The 18,366-nt window shown below is 47.0% G+C and overlaps 1 protein-coding gene across 7 annotated transcripts in view; it reads left to right on the forward strand.

Moving 5' to 3' along the window:
- The window catches only part of FAM149B1 (family with sequence similarity 149 member B1), a 635,963-nt gene that overhangs the window by 195,718 nt on the left and 421,879 nt on the right, over positions 1-18,366 (forward strand). For all 7 annotated transcript variants that reach the window (XM_078643097.1, XM_078643096.1, XM_078643101.1 and 4 more), the window contains exon 4: positions 12,833-12,975. In XM_078643097.1, the coding sequence (XP_078499223.1) occupies positions 12,833-12,975 (143 nt within the window). The remainder of the gene's footprint in view (positions 1-12,832; positions 12,976-18,366) is intronic.

Raw genomic sequence — 18,366 nt, forward strand, 5'->3', positions numbered from 1 at the left:
GGTCCATGGGCGTCAGCGTTGTAGGTGGCGGTGAGTGGCCTCAAATATCTGGGCGTTTTCCTCTCCGATGTGTCCTGGGAGCGGAATGTGGTACCGGTCTGGGAGCGTGTACAGGCGGATTCCAAGATCTGGTCCCGTATGCCACTAACGATCTATGGCAGGTCGGCGATCTTCAAGATGGTGGCACTCTATATACCAGTTGCAGAATCACCCGTACCCGATCGCACCCCAGTAGTTCCGGCTGGTGAATTCGGCACTGGGGCAGTTTCTTTGGGGGGGAGGAGCGGTGCGTGTTGCATTGCGTACGTGCTTTCTCTCCACTTACTGTGGGGGCCTCGCAACCTCAGATCTCCTTTCCTACTATCAGGCCTCACACCTGATGGTCCTCAATGAGTGGTGGTATGGAGACAGGATGGACCCGGCCTACGCTGTGGAGCGGTACATGATAGGGCAGTCTACTCTCCATACGATACTCTATTCAGCTGCATCGAATGGTGCGCTGCCGCCTGTGACAAAAGTAGTCTTTCAAATCTGGCGACAATCTCTGAAGCGTATGGGGTGGTGAAACACACTGACAGAGCAAACCCCGGAACTGGCAGCCCTACAGGGCTTTCGGAGTTGGGACGCCATTGGCATCTCCACCCTGGGCTATGTTGTGCGTGATGGCTCCCTCAAATCGTGCGTGTGTGTGCGGGTGGGTGGGTCTCGGTGGTAGTGGCGCAACTCGGGGGTGGGGGGGATATAGTTGAGGCAAGGGGGGATGTTATCATGAAATATGCTGGTTGTGTTGTTTTTCCAAAAAGTCAATTGCTGCCTGTAATTGTGTAACACGATGCCGCAGTGGTCTCTGGGGTACAGAGCCCTGCACCTATTGTGCAAATTGACCAATAAAGTTTGTTTAAAAAAAAAAAATAGGCTATATCTCAGAAAAATGCCAAAACTGTGTAAACATTTTTGGTTTTCTGACAAAAGTCTGCTTGTCCCTGAAAGCTGGGAAGATGGTGATTTCAGCACCACAACCCCTTTTTTGATACCATTTGCAGGGAAAAAATGGACGCTTTCATCTGTAGCCCTTTTTTCCCATTTTTCCCATGAAAACCAAAATGTAGCTGTATTTTGGCTAATTTCTGGGTTCCCTCCAGGGGAATCCACAAACCCTGGGTACCTTTAGAATCCACATGATGATGGAAAAAAAGGATGCAAATTTGGCGTGGATACCTTATGTGGTCAAAAAGTTACAGGGGCCTAAGCGCGAACTGCCCCAAATAGCCTAAAAAAGGCTTAGCACAAGGGGGAAAAGGCGTAGCAGCGAACGAGTTAAGAAGTTATTGTATATACTCAGGCAAGAACTGATGGCAGCAGCAAACAAGGAGTGTTGTACAGAGTTCCCCAGTGAGAGCTAGTGATATAGCTCGGTCAATTTTCTCTCTCAATTGTGGTGGCGGGACAAGTGCATGGTGTAGACCCTTTTCAGAATATAAGGATACCTCACACAGGTTACCGACAGGCCAACACCTGTTGTCCCAATCGGTGGCCGTCCAGCGTCATCATCGGTATCCTGCTCCTGCGGCAGGCTGGCGGTGCAATGCCCGTCGGGCAGCCCAAGGGGCTGCACTTTGATGGAGATCTTTTATTCCGAGCCAGCGGGTGTATGTGTGTGAGGGGCCTAGGGGGTGCAATAGTGAGCAAAGGGGTGTGTGTGTAGAATTAAAAAAAGTCAGTCGAGTCCATTGGGAATAAATTTAATGATCAGGCTCGCTGCTTTGTTAAAAATAAGGGGTATTAAGGAGTGATAAACAATGAGACCAATCCTTATTCAACCCTTCATGTGAAAATGGTCGACATGTTTCTTGCCGTAAGGGCAATTCGTCAGGACCTTAGTGCTCATATAATTGCTGGGTGTCCGCTGAATTGAGAAGACCCCCATATACGACCTGAATAGTATCGTACTGGAATGGTTCCAGGCGGGAGACCTACTGGAAACTGAAAAAATTAAATAAACAGACATACATGATGTTAAGGTACGGTAGTGGCAGTTTACATCAGAAGGTGCCTGTGTACAAGGTGACTTGACAGTGCGTGTCCCGTGAATACAAACGCTGTGCCATAGCAGATTCAATGGTACTGTGAGAGAGAGGTGATTGATAAAACCAGTGCGCGCAGTTGAACACGCTCTGTATGTGGGCAGTCATGCTGTAAGTCTTAAAGCATGCATCTTAGTGCAAAGGGCGTGACTCAAGACTATGCAGCTTGCAAGCTTTTATTCACGGGACACGCACTGTCAAGTCACCTTGTACACAGGCACCTTCTGATGTAAACTGCCACTACCGTACCTTAACATCATGTATGTCTGTTTATTTAATTTTTTCAGTTTCCAGTAGGTCTCCCGCCTGGAACCATTCCAGTACGATACTATTCAGGTCGTATATGGGGGTCTTCTCAATTCAGCGGACACCCAGCAATTATATGAGCACTAAGGTCCTGACGAATTGCCCTTACGGCAAGAAACATGTCGACCATTTTCACATGAAGGGTTGAATAAGGATTGGTCTCATTGTTTATCACTCCTTAATACCCCTTATTTTTAACAAAGCAGCGAGCCTGATCATTAAATTTATTCCCAATGGACTCGACTGACTTTTTTTAATTCTACACACACACCCCTTTGCTCACTATTGCACCCCCTAGGCCCCTCACACACATACACCCGCTGGCTCGGAATAAAAGATCTCCATCAAAGTGCAGCCCCTTGGGCTGCCCGACGGGCATTGCACCGCCAGCCTGCCGCAGGAGCAGGATACCGATGATGACGCTGGACGGCCACCGATTGGGACAACAGGTGTTGGCCTGTCGGTAACCTGTGTGAGGTATCCTTATATTCTGAAAAGGGTCTACACCATGCACTTGTCCCGCCACCACAATTGAGAGAGAAAATTGACCGAGCTATATCACTAGCTCTCACTGGGGAACTCTGTACAACACTCCTTGTTTGCTGCTGCTTAGGACGAGTACATTGGACCCCATTAAATAACCGTCCATTTTTATTCCCTTTGTTTGATATTAAGAACTGATGGCACACACTCAGAGACTGAATACTTTCAAATGCAAAGATGTGCACAAAAATGCAGTTGTAGTTGAAACTGGAATTGTTACAAGTTTGTGTTTGCTTTCGAAACAGTTCAAAATACATTGGAATTACTTTGGTTTACTTTTGCGTTACTTTTCAGTTACATCAAATACTTTGGGGAGATATGCCTAGATATCACACTATGGGTACTACAATACAAAGGTAAGTAAGACAATTTACTTCTCACAGCACAGTTACTTTTCTTCCACACAAAAAGCAGGTCGGTACTTAGAACATTTCAGAGGAAAAACCACAACATGGCTTCATATGGAGAAAAAGAGTGTTATTGGTTTGCAGGTAAGTAAATGAAGTACAATGTGGGTGTTTGAGGTTAGAACCAAGGTTCATGGAGGCACTCGAGTCGCACCACCAGCCACACTAGGACGGCGTTGTGCAGAGTGCAAAGGCCCAATGTTAGCAAATTTGGCTAGGGGGCCGTCTGTCAGGGGCTGCTTATGAGCAGGCCACTGGTTTGTGGGAGCAAAAGCTCCTGAGGTTAAGATCAGCACTGCAGGGGTCAACAATCAGCACAGTAGCTGCACCACTATTGGCACAGAGGCGGCCGGATGCAGGGTGCCAAGGAGACATCGGGCCCTGTGGTTTCCAATGGAGCTCTCTGGTTTGGTAGAAATGCTGCATGCTCGGTCAAGGAAGCTTCCTCAGGGCGACCGCTGGCAAGAGAGGTAAGTTGGATTGTTGACGGATGCCTGGACACTGTCTGTTGGGCCACCCAAGGATGAGGAGCTTCGGTGCTGGGGTGTCTTTGGGCGTCTGGTTTCTTACCAACTCTGGTGGTGGGACCCCTCAAGATGAGGCTGCAGGCTTCGGGTAAAAGATCAAGGCAGGTGAGGGATCACCGGATCCCAGGTCAGGATCACTTGAGAGACCTCCTCATGGTGTTGGGCCACTGGAACTCAGACCGTGGGCGATGGGTGCAGAGTGTTGCATAACCACGGAGCAAGCTGGATCCGGGGTCTGTGTTGGGGTCTTGGGTTGAGAGAATCCAGTGCTCACGGGGGACATGTCCTCAGGGTACTGGATGGCTGCTGGCTGCGGGATCCGCCGGGGTTTCGCTGGGTGCAGGTCGAAGTCAGGACAGGTCAGTAGGGCTGGGACCAAAGCATTTGTTGTCATCTTCTTCCTCGTTCAGCATGGTTCTTCGGTCCTTCTTTTTGCTCGAACCTGAGTAGGCAATATTCAGGGTCCCCCTTGAATAATAAATACAGGGGCGTTACAGGGGTGTGCAGGTTAGGACCAATGGGTCCCTTACTTGGGGGGAGTACACCCCCTATTGTGTCACCCTTTAGTGAGAGGGGTGCATGAGCCTTTCTGATTCACTGTGTCCCCTCATCTTGAAGATGGAGGGGAGTGGGATGTCTGCTTCACCTTGCTCCCCCTGCCTGAGGGGTGGGGTTGGCAAAGGTGAGTACACCTCTCTTTCTAACTTGGTTTTCCCACCGATTCTCCCACCCAAAGTGGAGCTCAGAAATGATGGGAGCCAGTTGCTAGGGGCAGCAAAAGGCAAGGCCAGCTAACAAAGGCGGCAGGCCTTTGAAGCTTCCCCTTTGTGGACCCCACCCATACTGTGGGTGGAGGCATGACACCTCTGCCTAGGACAGGGTTTGTTTCTGGACCGAGAGCAGATGCCCTCTACTCAGGGGTCCAGAAAACTGTCTGGTGGTGGCAAATGGCAGATAGCCATTCAAGAACCACACCATGGCTGGGCATTTTTCAGGGGGCATCTCTAAGATGCCCTCTGAGCGCATTTTACATTAAATCCCACACTGGCATCAGTGTGGGCTTACTGTGCTGAGAAGTTTGCTACCAAACATCCCAGGTTTCAGTTAAGCCATTATGGAGCTGTCTAGTTTGTAATGCCCAATTCCCAGACCATATACTCTTAATGGCTTTACTGCACTTACAATATCTAAGAATGGACTTCAACACTGTAGGGGCACAGTTCTCATGCAACTGTACCCTCACCTGTGCAGTCTAGTGCACCCTGCGAGAGGGGTGTCTTACCTAGGACACAGGCATTGGATTGCAGGCATGGCACACAGGGATGTGTGCCATGTAGACTTCACTTTTCTCTGCACCAAAAACACAGCCTGGCAGTGTGTGGGTGTTAAGGGGCATGGTCTCTGAGGGTGGCACAATAGTTGCTGCAGCCCTTAGAGGCCTTCCCTGGTCACAGTGCCCTTGGTACCCAGGGTACCTTTTACCAGGAGCTTACCTGTGCCCAGAGATGTGACAATTGTTGGTACAAATGTACACTTTTGGGAAGAACACAGGTGCTAGGGCCTGGTTATCAGGATCCCAGCACACACTCAGTCAAGTTGGCGTCCGGTATCTGGCAAAAAGTTAGTGGGTATCCATACAAAAAGGGGCACTTTCCTACACAGTGCCATTGGTTGAACATGCTGGGGGATAGGGTGATGAATAGGAAAATGTAGGATGCTTGAGGTATAATTTAGTGTCGCAACTATATAATAATCTGGACGAGCATCTATAAATAGAAATACCTGCATCTTCAGCCCTACCCTTCTCCACCTTTCATGTTGTTGATGCTGAAACAAACTTGCTCAACGTTTTCATCATAAGAGGCCGAGGCGCAAACTGGATATGCTTCCGTCTTCCTCATTCACCGAACCCCTTGTTCCTCCTCTGTAAATCAAAACATTCCTGCGCTACATCATGTTAGAAGAAAAGGTGCGTTTTATCTGAATGCACCCCCTTCTGTCTGGCAGGCCACCCTAGAGAAGCTTTTGATCCTGTTTTCTTGATATACTGCAATCAGGGTCAGACTGGAAACAAATTTAGGCCCTGGCACCGAAAGAACAAGAGGCACACATTTGTGGATAATGACTTTTCATGAAACGTTGCTTAGTATTGGGCGTAATTTTGAGAGAAATCTCTGATACATTAAGCTTTCTAAGCTTTTGGGGTCAGTAGCAATTGCCAAGGCTAGATGCACCATTGTTCCACTGCAACTCGCCCACGTCACGTCACCTAATCTTCAAGCATTTACATTTCTCTACTTCATGCGCCGGAAATTCATAGTCACCTATTCGTCCCTTAGTGTGTGCCCCTTCCTCCAAAAGATCCCTGAATGTATTGCATTATATCAGGTCATGAGTCAGAGAACCTTGCGCACCCTTCGTGTCTGGAGGCTTCTATTCGCCCTCAATGAACCAAGGGTCCTCCTCTTTTGGTCGTCACTCAGAAGCCTCTCTTTGTACTTTATCTTTTCTATTGTGGATAGAGACATGATTCGAATCTGGAAAACCTGAAGAATTCACTCCAAATGCCTTTCTTTCTTTCTCTCTGTCTCTGTACCCCTTACTTACTTGCTGTGTACACCTTTCTTGTTCTCACTTTCACTTTTTGCCCCTCTCTCTAGTTCTCTCCTTTTCTCTCACACTCTACTTCTTTTCCCCTCCTTGGTGTCTCTCATTCTACCTATGTGCTTCACTCAGTCTGTCACATTTTCCCTCTCTATTTTACTATTTTCCTCCCCCCTTCTTACAAAAATCCTGCCCCCCTCTTCCACGCTTGTTTCTCCATGGGCTCCTTCTTCAGTTATTTTTACTTCTCTCATGCCCTTATTCCTCCTGTCATTGTGTTTATGTCCTTGAAGTTATATTTAATTTCTCTGTCTTGCAAACCGTCCCTTTTTACTCCTGTCTTGTTCTCTCCTGTCAGCCTCTTTCTCAGCCCTGCACTCCTTGAATTCCTTTCTACTATACCTAATGTTATATTCTCATGTGTCCCCTTTAATGCTTTACTGCAGGCAGTACGGGTAAGTCCACAAAGGAGAATCCACAGGTGGAATTTCCTTTACCATTCCATCCCTTTGATGAAGGAAATGTCAATTGTGGATTGTAATCTACATTTAGCACTACCTACTGGAATGACAACAACCTCTAATCTAAGCCCTACACTGAGCGAGAGAATTAGGATAGTGTATGTGAGTAGCAACCATCCTTCCTTTTTTCTCATAGACCAGGAAATGTTTGACATCCTCTTCTGCTTTCCTCTCCTCTCCATTATTTCCTTTGTTATTCACTTTTTTTAGGCCCTGAGATAGTGATATGCCCATAATCACAGGATGTTGAGCCAGACTGAAACGGTTCTCAAGTTACAAAGTGGGCAGCCCTAGCCACTATGCCACATCCTCTACCACTTTCCTGTTTACCTCATCTCCACTTTTGCTTTCCAGCTTTCACTCTGTTTAACAATTTCTGCCCTCTCCACTCTTTCTTCTGCCTCCATCTCTAGCATTTGTATCCTCTCTCCTCTACCTTTCCTTTCTTCCTCCCTTGATTTCATTCTCCTCTTCCAATATTTGTGTCATTCTTCCCCACTCTGCTGTCTCACTTCTCCATTTGTCTTGCTCCACATTGCTCTCTTTGCTCCGTTTTGTTACTCTCCTTCCACGTCTATTCTTGTGTTCCTTTGTCATTTTGTCCCAGAATTAACATTTTTCACAGTAATGTTTTTTTTAAATTTAAATTGTTTTGTGTTGTCAATTTTTTTTTCTTTTTGCTCATTTTGGTTGTTTGCGTTGTTTTTATTTTCGTTCAGTGGTGAACAGGAGCCCCCTCGCAGTTGTTAAGATGACAGTATGGAAGCGGGCACCTGCGGCTCATCTGCTGCTGGAGACTAAAGTAGAGACTCTTAGATGGCCACCACTTATAATTTGTTTCCATGCCCAGGCCCCTTTAACCGAACCCCCAGGTAATGTTACTGCTGGCTGTGATGCTCACAAACGATCACATCCACTCCCAGTGGCCTCACTGTCAGGCTGGGAGACTAGGGAGTGAGGAGATCCACCACATGCTGTGCCTGCCGCTTAGTGCGACTCATTGTCCTACTGCCAAAAATAATGAGCCAGCCATTATCTGTACTTCGTTATAATAAATTAAGAAGGGCTCCCTGTTTTCTGTTTTTACTGATTTTTACAGATAAATACAGACAGAAAACACTGTCTTTCCTGTCTGTATTTATTTTTAAAAGCGGAAAAATACAGATAATTTGACTTCTTTTGAGTGACTCACCATGCTGAGATTAATGACTTTCAGGCCAATACCTATACATAAATGCAGCACGGGGCCTACAAAGCTTGATGAGATTTGCTTAAATTACTGCATATCTCAATATGTATATGTCCTATTATAGTATTTTATTATTGTGGGTTTATTCTTTTCTTATTTTGAGCTGTGTAATGTGTTACAACCTGGCACACATCAATGTATGAGTGCATGTTTATCCGTTAAATTAATGCCGAAATATACGAGTTATCACCTCATCTGTTTACAAAACACAAAATAAATATGGATAAATACCAATAAGATGACCCCCCTAAAAAAAATAGATAAATACAGACGGAAATGTTAAAAAAAAAAGAAATACCATGTTAGATAAAACCGGAAGCCCTATAAATAAGCTCTGATACCTCTAGGACCGCAGTAGCCTTTAATAACAAACTGGCCCAGGTAAATGTGATTTTATCTACATCTCACAAAAACGGGCCACTGCTGGCCTTGGCCTCAGGCCCCTCAGGCAATGGCTGATTGCCCGCCCTGCCAATCCGATGCTGACTGCAATTCGTGTCTCCTCAACTACGTGGCTTGGCTCAGGTGTGGGGAAAATGCAGATTTGGAGTTATTCACGATCATGCTTTTGTCCCTGCAACTTTGGACACCTGTTTACACGATCATCGGTTTTCCCAGTTAATTCTGCTGTAAAATGTTTCGTGGATATCCTCGTAAATTTTAATATGTCTGTAAGTGTGTAGGAAGGTTCCACTGGTACGAAACACTGCACTGTGCCCCATGTTTCTTTTTGTGTCTTCTGTTTAATTTACTTTTGTAGCAGTTTTGCATAACAAGGGGCTATTGAGAGACCAAAGTCTCTTTATGCTAAAGTCGGTGCACCAAAATAGCGAAGTGTGTGGCTAAGGATATGTCTCCGGGTCTGCAGTATGGGACTTCCCCAGGCGTCATTTCACCTCTTCCTCCAGGAGGTTGGTTCATTTCCTGAAGAGGCGAAGTTTGCAGTTACGAGTCAGCATCACCCTTCCAGCTAGTGTATCGTCTCCCCAGCTCTCCTTGGTGCGACCCCTGGTGTCTCATCTCCCCAGCTCTCCTTGGTGCGACCCCCTACCCTGACTTCCGGGTTTACCCATGAGGTTATTTGTAAACCAGCGGACTCAGTTCTCTGCAGCCCCACTCCCGATTAGTATTAACGTCCGGAGAAACTCATCTCTAACGTTACTACTAAAGCACCTCCATCATTCTGGTTGCATTCAAGTTGTTGCTCCAACATGATGTGTTATTGATGAGACCAGCAGGGTTTCAGACTGTCTGACGCTGCTCAGTGAGAGGACGGCTGCTTCCAGCTCCTGTATCAGTCTATCGCTTGGCCCCACTCCTGATCCTAGATTACAGTGTTCTTCTATCTGTGGGGCGCGCCCCCCTGGGGGGCGCGACGCCATCTCAGGGGGGGCGCACACTCCATCCTAAACTTTTTCCATCGTTTCCCACGTCGCAAGTCCGTGGGGGGAGGGGAGTGGGGGAACATGGAGGGGGTTCAGGGGTCACGGAGGGTTGAAGGGTAAATGGATGGGTCACGACGTGCCCATGCTTTTATAATTTCAAGGGAAAGCACCTGAAAGTCCTCACGTTTTTGAATGCTTATTTTTCAGAATCTAGCACATTGAATGAAACTGAAAATAGTAAACACGTGCTCCAGAAACCCACAAATTAGTGATGACAGCAGAAATGAGAAAAAGCAGAGTCTTGAGGGGTGAATGCACGACAGTAAACCAATATTCTAATAGCAGGAAGCATCATTGGGGCATATTACCAACAACTAGCGGTAATTATCGCTAGGTTGGCTTAGCGGCAATAATTTTATCGCCGTGTAGTGACGATTTTTATCGCTTAAGAGCCTTGATATTATCAAGGTTTATCTCCTAAGCGATAAAAATCGGCCGAAATGCATGAATATCGCTGAAAAGTCAGCGATATTCATGCATTACCGAGCAAATGCTCTTAGCCATGTTATCCACCTCCCATTGGATAACATGGCTAAGAACTGCTCAGGGCAGGTGTTAGCTTTTGGAGATATTCGCGCTTAGCGCGAATATCTCCAAAAGTTGGTAATAGGAGATTGCGATGTTATCGACTGTTTCCAGTCGCTAACATCTTGGCACGCCCACTTTGCATGTCATTAGTGATAAATTTCTCTGATATGCAAAGATGGTCGCTATCCCCTACTAGCTGTCGCTAACTGGTGTTAGCGACAGCTAGGTAATAGGGAGATAATTTTATCTCCGCTTTCTTGGCTTTTAAAGCCAAAAAAGCGGAGATAAATCCCTTGATAATGTGCCCCATTATTTTTCCAAATGGTACCGCCCAAAGAAATTGTCGAGAAGGGGAATACGCTAGTAATGCTGCTTTGGTATATGTGTTTGCTGAGACAGACCGTGTGGTAAGGTAGCTTAGTGGGTTAATGTGCTTGCTGCAGAGAGCTGTGTGTAGTCTGCTGGTTTACCAGTATGAATGATCACAACGTAACTTGTAAGGTTATGGTGCCTTCAGGTAATCTGCAGGTTCAGTCGTTAATGATGCTGTTGCAGAGATTCTGGCGTAACAAGTTCCATCCTTATAAGGCAGGTCACTGGGATACGCACCTGTGGCAAACATTTCAATATAATCTTCAAGGCACAAGCGTGACTTGTTAAAGGTGTTAAACCAGTATTTCTTTTATTTCTTTTTTTAAAGGAGTACTAATTAGATAAATAACACCTATTTATTAATAAGTGCTCTGAAGTAAATGTGTATCATGTGTTATTTGAAGGGTCAGTGTTAGTATAACTTCATATGCACACTTACAGTGCATTGCCCGGTTTGTATCTTGGCCATATTCTGAAGGGGCAGGCCGAGCTTATCTTTTTTTCCTGACTGTCTGTGGAGTGTGAAAACAGTGTTCTGCTATGGTCCCTTTAACCTCTGCTACTTGCTCCTAGCAAGGACGTTCTTACTAAATAAATTGCTGACTGCCCCTGTAGTGAGGTATTTGAAGCTCTGCACAGTTGTGGGGTAAATGACCTTCCAATGTCAGTTGCGGCTCGCACAGGTAAGAGCAGTAGCGGGGGGATGGTGGAAGTTGACAGACAACGGGATAAGTAATATCAAATAAAAAATAAATAAAACCACTTGCTTTGCACTTGCCGCATCGGTGATGCGGTGAGCGCAAAGTAAGTGGTTTTATTTATTTTTATATTTGAAATTACTTATCCTGTCATCTGTCAACTTCCAGCCTGCCTTTGCCTCACTGCTCTTACCTGTGCAGCAGCTACATTCCAATTTCCGATGGGCCTCTCTACCATGGAACAGCACACAGGACGCCACCTATCCACATCTATTCGTGTCTGCACACTGCACCTGGGCACATGAAAGATGTTCCAGTGGGGCTGGAACGCCGTTGTGGCATACGAACAGCTGGCCCAGTACTGCGGACTACCACTCTGCCAACAAATGCGCTAACAGAAGTTCTTTAAGTGCTTGTGCTAGCATGGCGGTCGTTTTTGAGAAACAGAAGTGTGTTCTTGAAGGCAACAGTTAGATGGGGGCTGACACTGCAAAGTTCCTTGTATATTCAGCATTTTTTAGGCAATAATAAAAGCGGCATTGCTTATATTCAGGTGTGGTTCACCAGGGTCTGGTGACTAATGTACCTGCTGGAAGATTGAGTTTTGAGCTGTGTAATAAGTCTTTCTCATTTAACCACACCCACTCACAAACCTGCAGTTAACTAAACACACTTATTGTGTTGGACATTATTTGCCGGATATGGCCCCGGATATGAGGGTGGCGGTCGATTACGTGGTGTACGAGATTCCAGAACTTTGTCAGGTGGTGGGGGGGCCCGACATTTAAAAAAAATCAGCTGCTGGGGCTCAACCTACAAAAGTTTGAAGACCTCTGTCCTAGAAGCATCCATCTAGCGGTGCTAAATCAACAAAGGAAGATCGTTTTCTTGGCCTGTGTCTGGCTCCATTTCTATTTGGCTCTTTTTTCTTTTACTTTGTAATATTCGAGTTTGTTACCACTATTTGTGCAACTGCATCGGATATATGTTTGTAGCCTAGATTCCGTATTTCTGGTGAAAATAACATCCGTAGAAATAAAGTTATTCGTTTTGTTTTTTCTCTTTATTTTGTTTTATAAACATATATAATTAAATTATTTTTTGAAGAATAATCGTGTTGTGAGCTGAGGCCCCTCTGTTTATCTTCATGACACTCCTTAGCCTTTGCCCATCTCTCTTTATTGGTGCTGCTCAACTTCTCAAAAGCGCCAGTTACCTAGGGAGCCAGAATAAGAGGGATGGGCAGTAGGTTAGAGGTCACAATTCGCCGTGGATTTCAGATGTGGCAACTTCCTGGAAAACAAGGCAATGGAAATACCAGAGGCCATTGTAAACACAGCGGCTGCACACCGAGTAGTGTGCTACCCATCCACATATGCTTCAGTGCCTTGTCACGTCATGTGAGCCCTTTCTAAGTGCCCTTACAACACAGTACATACACGTTCTTCTGACACTTTACACATGCGTCGTTTTCTGCACTTTTTCTGCAGTATTTTTTAAGCGACTTCATCTTTTTTATTCTTTTGTGTGTATTGTTTTCTTTTTCAGGAGTATGACCGAGTTGCAACTCAGCGGGTACAACAGTTGTTCAAAGATATTGATGAGCTTTTGTATGGTGAAAAAACAGGCGTGCTCCAAAAGGGACTGAACGAGGAGTGCCAGGAGTGGAGCTCTACCTTCCCTCATCTCAGGTATTTCAAGGTAGCCTTCTATGTTGTTGTGAATTTTCAATACCTAAGACCTGATTGGCGGTGTGAATAAAATGCTGTGTGTACATAAGCGGCTTTAGTAACTCTTTTCGCCCCCCATGAGCAGTATTCCCGTGGGATACCACAGTGGTCAGTTCCAAGTGACAAGGTGCTCCCACACTGTGTGGAAACACCAGGCACAGTTTTACATAGTGGGAAAGCGAACCCTATAAAATCAGCTTGGCTTCAGGTCGGGCAGTGGACAGAGGAAAACTCCAGCCCCTAACTCACCCTCACTTTGAGAAGTAGAGGGAACATGCGGTGGTCTGTTCAGCAGCATTGGGGCCTTCCCTATCTTCCTCACACCCTCCCGACTCCATGGCCCCGCCCAGCAAACTGCTGTGACTCTCCTGCTCCCATTGCCCCCCAGCTGAGATCAGGTGGGCAGTGAGAGCATTACATTCCCCGAAACAGCAAAAGCCGGGCAAAGGACCTGGGTCCCCGCCATTATTCCCCATTCTGAGAGTTTAACTTGTGACCCTGCTAACCTGTGGGGACATGCTGCTCGGAGTCTTTAATTCTGGCGCTGATATCTCCTCATGGAGTTAACGTGAAACTGGTGCTATCTCGTATATAAAGGCATTTACTATGTAGTTTGCTGCATCCCGAATCCGCTTATATTGACGTCTCGGTACAAGTTCCCTGTAGCTGAAATTGTTATTGTGTCTCCTGAAGGGTAATTTTTTCTATCAATTTTCTGCTGCAATTTTCTTTGGGGGTATGGGTTTTTATACATTTTACAGGCAGTTTAAATACATAACTTAGGCCATGTCAAATTGCATATCCATTATCTTTTAAAATGCATAGGACATCTTTCTTCGCTAATGCTTTCAACCTCCTTTAAGACCCATTCCAAGCAGGCTCTCGGTCACTATCAGATGACAAGGAATATGCTTACGATGGAAAAACTGAAAATACACAGATCTCGTAGAGCTTATAGGTTCAATTAAAAAAGGCGCTGTTCTTTACTTGCGTATTGATTTGAGACAGCCTTTAGGTTGCATCTCTGTCTCCGGTTCAGTTGTCAAAATTCAGAGACCAGTGGGTGTTTTTGTGTGTGTCTGTGCGTAGATGTATAACAGAGGGTCAGTCACCTGTCAGTAGTTATGGCTGACATCTTATTTCGTAGGAAATCCCTTTTAGCACCCTTATTAACATGATGACCCCATTTGAGCAATTGTAAATTAGCATGGGAGAATCAGCTTTTAGCCATGACTTGTTGTGGGTAGAAGTGAGATGTTAAATGTTCAGTGGCTGCTGGTGTTTAACAGCAGCTGTAGAGGGACGGATCGGGGGGAGGGGCGAGGGAATGGAAAAAATTAAAACACGTACCTGTTGCCGTCGCCACCTCTCGTTCCTCTTTGCCTGCTTCCAGGGCATGAAGCAGTAACTACCCAGCTCCTAGGCTGCCCATAGCCAATCACAATGCTGTGCTGTGATTTGTCAGAGCGCCGTGGTCCGGCGCTCAGCCAGGGATTGGGAGGCTGGGTGTAGGAACTGGGGTCACCAGTTCCCCGGGGGTAGCCTGGCTCGAGCAGGTAGGCACCCGAAAGCTCAGGTGTTAAGTGACTACACAGCACACACATCCACTGAGACAATAAAATGCACGCAAAGACTGAGACCACACCAGTATGTTTGTCTCAAATAAATAAGTTTTATCTAAGATCAAGATCAGGGCAATCAAAAATCACAGTAGTACTAACTCGTTACCTTTCCTTAAAAGCGCATATTTTCCATTACTTGGCCATAAATACATAAATAAATAAATATTAAATAGTTAATAACTGTAGGCCTGACATCAGCCTTGCTCCTAGTCAGCACCTGCAAAGAATTCCCTATAGAGACATTCAAATAACATTGCATTACTTAGCAATCAACATTTCATCGCTGCAGGAATCAGCATATCATTAAATGGGGGTAAAACATTTCCTAGCTGCAAAGATAAACAGTTCAACAGCAGAAGTTGAACATTTCATAGGGCTGGAATAAAGCAATTCATTAATTAGAAGTAAACCCTTCAGTAGGTAAGGACAACCCTTTCAACAGCTACCTGTCGGAATTCATAACCATTTCATTGCTCAGCAGTAACCATTTCATTAGGTAAACAATACATCAGTTCATTAGTTAGGCATCAGGCACTAGTAAACCATGCCTCCTGGTAAAATGAGCATTTCCTTAGGCCAGGATAACCACCATCCCTGGGGCAAGAATAACCAACTGTTCCTTAATCGGGCCTTTCCCCTAACGAGGGGTTAACTGTTATCAGCTGCGGCCCCCACGGCGCCTCTTGGGGGCCCTGGCCCGGTTCCAGTGCTTGAAAGGGGTCAATTGGGGCCAACGGGGCCCAGCAACAATCTTCCCCAGGGGAGGGGCGAACTCAGGCCTTCCGCCCTCCTCCCCGGGGGTTACCTTGTCTCTTCGGCTCCTCCTGAGCCCTTGCGGAGATCTCCGGCTGGTCGGGGGGCTCCACAAGGCACACAGCCCCCCCGCTCCTCGCAGCGTCTCACGGGGAATAGGAACGCTTGGAAGTCCCTCTCAGGGTCGCCAATACCAGCGCTCCACAGGACCCAGCAGGTGGGCGCTTGAGGCAGACCTACAGCGCTTCACAGGTGGCACAGAGCTCAGGGGGGAATGCAGCGCTTAGTAGGGATAGCGCTGGGGACAGGTTTCTCACTAGCGCTTCAGAGCACAGTAGGGGAGCGCTGGGCAGGTAGGGCAGGCAGCACCTCAGTGGAGATGACGTAGGACAGCCAAGGGGAGTTAGGCAGGACAGCGCAGGCCCGGTACCTGATTGATCCCCAGTAGTCCTGGCAGATAGGTTTGTCCTTGGCGCTTGGTGGTTCCTGCGCCCTTGATAGGTTACAGTCTCTTGGTTTCTTGCGGTGGGGGGGGGGTTGAGTTGAAGGCTTTCCTCAGCAGGTCACTTCAGATGGTCCCTGGGTGCCCCTCCCGCCGGGCCAGATCAGTGGGCTAGTTCAGGGTTCCTCACTCTACTTGGAAGGCAGCACCTAAGCCCTGTCACCCCCAGTGGCATAGGCCCCTGACTAGGCCCTACCGCCTAAGTCTCCTGCGTAGGGTCCCCCAGGTCAGTGATGCCCCAACTGACTGGAAAGTTTCCCTCCCTTTTCTTTTATAGTGGCAGTTGGTGACCGCTCTCCTATTCCGGAAGGTTCCAGGAGCTTCCTCACTCTAGCTATGGGCAGGGCAGGCAGGCTGGAGTCGCAACATTGTTTAGGGGTTCCAGCCAGCTCCTGGCTACTAGAGGGCGTCTAAAAAGACCACGCTGCAGTAGCAGGGGTCAGGGGCAGCCATGTTGGGGGAAGGGAGCACCTGCACCTTAGCATTGATTAGCAATGGGAAGGTGCCCAGAGACCTAAGGCCAACAAAAAGATGGTGGGAAAAATGAGGCAAAGGCGAAAAAAAAAATAGGGAAAGACCACCCTAAGGCTGACAGGTCTAACACTGGGCATGTTCTGCACCCAGGCTGTAATGCAGCTTGGTGCAGAACATGCAAAATGTGCAAGGCGGTTTGTCTGGCTGAGCGTCTTTCACACTTGGAGTGGGCAAAGCACTCCTGCCCTGCTCTGTGAGCAGAGCATCCCCGCCCTGCCCCTACTCAGCTGAGCAAGGACAGAAAAGAAAATGATAATAACAATGAGTTATAATCATCAAATTTTTTCCTTGTTGGCCTGCTCAGCTGGGCGACGCTCCTAGGAGCCGCCACTTTAAATATTGTATGATGAGAGCATAGAGTACAGTTACATTTTACCATATTTCCATCCCCATCTTATTTTGTGGAGGGTGGCCGGTGAATGAGAGTCTGAAATGTAAGCGTGTGTCTTCTGAATATAGATTGAGTAACACACTATATATAGCTTATCGAATTTGGTGATTTATGTGTGGAATTATTATTATTATTTTTTGTTCTTGTTTTAAAAAGTGCATGAAGCAGGAGTTAACTTTTAGGTCTCCCTCCTGGAGCCACAGATGGCCTCTCCCTAAGGACGGTTCGCGCGTTTTCCCGGGGTGCCACCCCCAGGACATTGTTGTTGGCTGTGGCTTGGTGGGAGCTTTACTGCTCCTGCCAAGCCATAGCATACATTCCGCTTCCAGCAAGCGAGAGCATTGAAAATGCTCTCGCTTTCTAGAAGCGGAGCAGAATTGCTTTCAGGCACAGAGAGTTGCATGTTCAGCAGCTGCCTATGTCTTATAGCAATGCTGGCTCTCACAGGATGTGGGGAGCCAGCAGGGTCCGCTGGGGCCTTCAGGCTCCCTCACAGTCCCCAACTAAAGTCCCTGGATGCCCTGGGTAGGCCCAGGGCACCAAGAATGGAGCTGGGCCCTGGGTATGGGGACCCCAGGGCGGAAATAGGGCTGATGAGGGTGGCCATGCGGCCCATCTCCCTCATTTTTAAATAGCCAGGCCCCAAGAGATGGGGTTCCTGGGGCCGAAATAATCTGGGGAAGGGGTGCCATGAGACCCCTCCTCTTTTAAAAATTTCTTTTAAAAAGAACCGGTTGGGCCCTGGTGGATTGGGTCCCCAGGGCTGAAATCATCCGGGGGGGGGCACAGGCCCTCTTCCCCCATTTTTAAATGGATAGGTCCCCAGAGCCAAAATCTGCCAGGGGAGGGGGGCCACAATGCCCCCCTCTTATTTAAATTATTTTATCAAAGAAAAGGTCGGGCCCAGGGACATGGGTTCCTGGGACCGAAATCAGCCCGGTGAGGGGGGCCGCACTACCACCTCCCCCATTGCAAAAAGGCCTGGCTCCAGAGGATGGGGTCCCCGGGTGTCCTGATAATGGCTTATCCTCAGGGTCGTGCTGATGCTCAGAGTGGTACCCCTCTCGACACCCCCAAGTCTGGATTATTGTTATAGAGCAGACTATTGGGATGGTCAAGCGGGGAAAGGAAAGGTTAGGAACTGCAGGGAGGGAGATCTGTGAAACAAGAGAGAGAGACTTATAAGATACTATTTATGTGTGATAGCAACTATCAAAACCAACAAGCAAGATTAGTCTTGTATATAAGATACCATGAACTATCTGTAAAGGAAAGTAACAAACCCCGTAACAGGGGAGGTGAGAGGGTGTATTCTAGTTTCTCATACGAGTACTGAAATAGAGTAAAAAAAACAGAGGTTATATGAGATGCACACCTTTTTTTCAGCGATAAAGACTGTTATGATCTAGAGACAATACAAAACTATTTTACCAAGACACCTACTCTATTAGCAGGTTGGAATTAATCACAGAGGGCTGGAGCATCAAACTTCTAATCACCCACTACAGACCCCCCTGTTAAGGAACACAAAAGAAAACACCATTTCCACT

The sequence above is a fragment of the Lissotriton helveticus genome, chromosome 5_1 (genome assembly GCF_964261635.1).
Source record: "Lissotriton helveticus chromosome 5_1, aLisHel1.1, whole genome shotgun sequence".
NCBI lineage: Eukaryota > Metazoa > Chordata > Amphibia > Caudata > Salamandridae > Lissotriton > Lissotriton helveticus.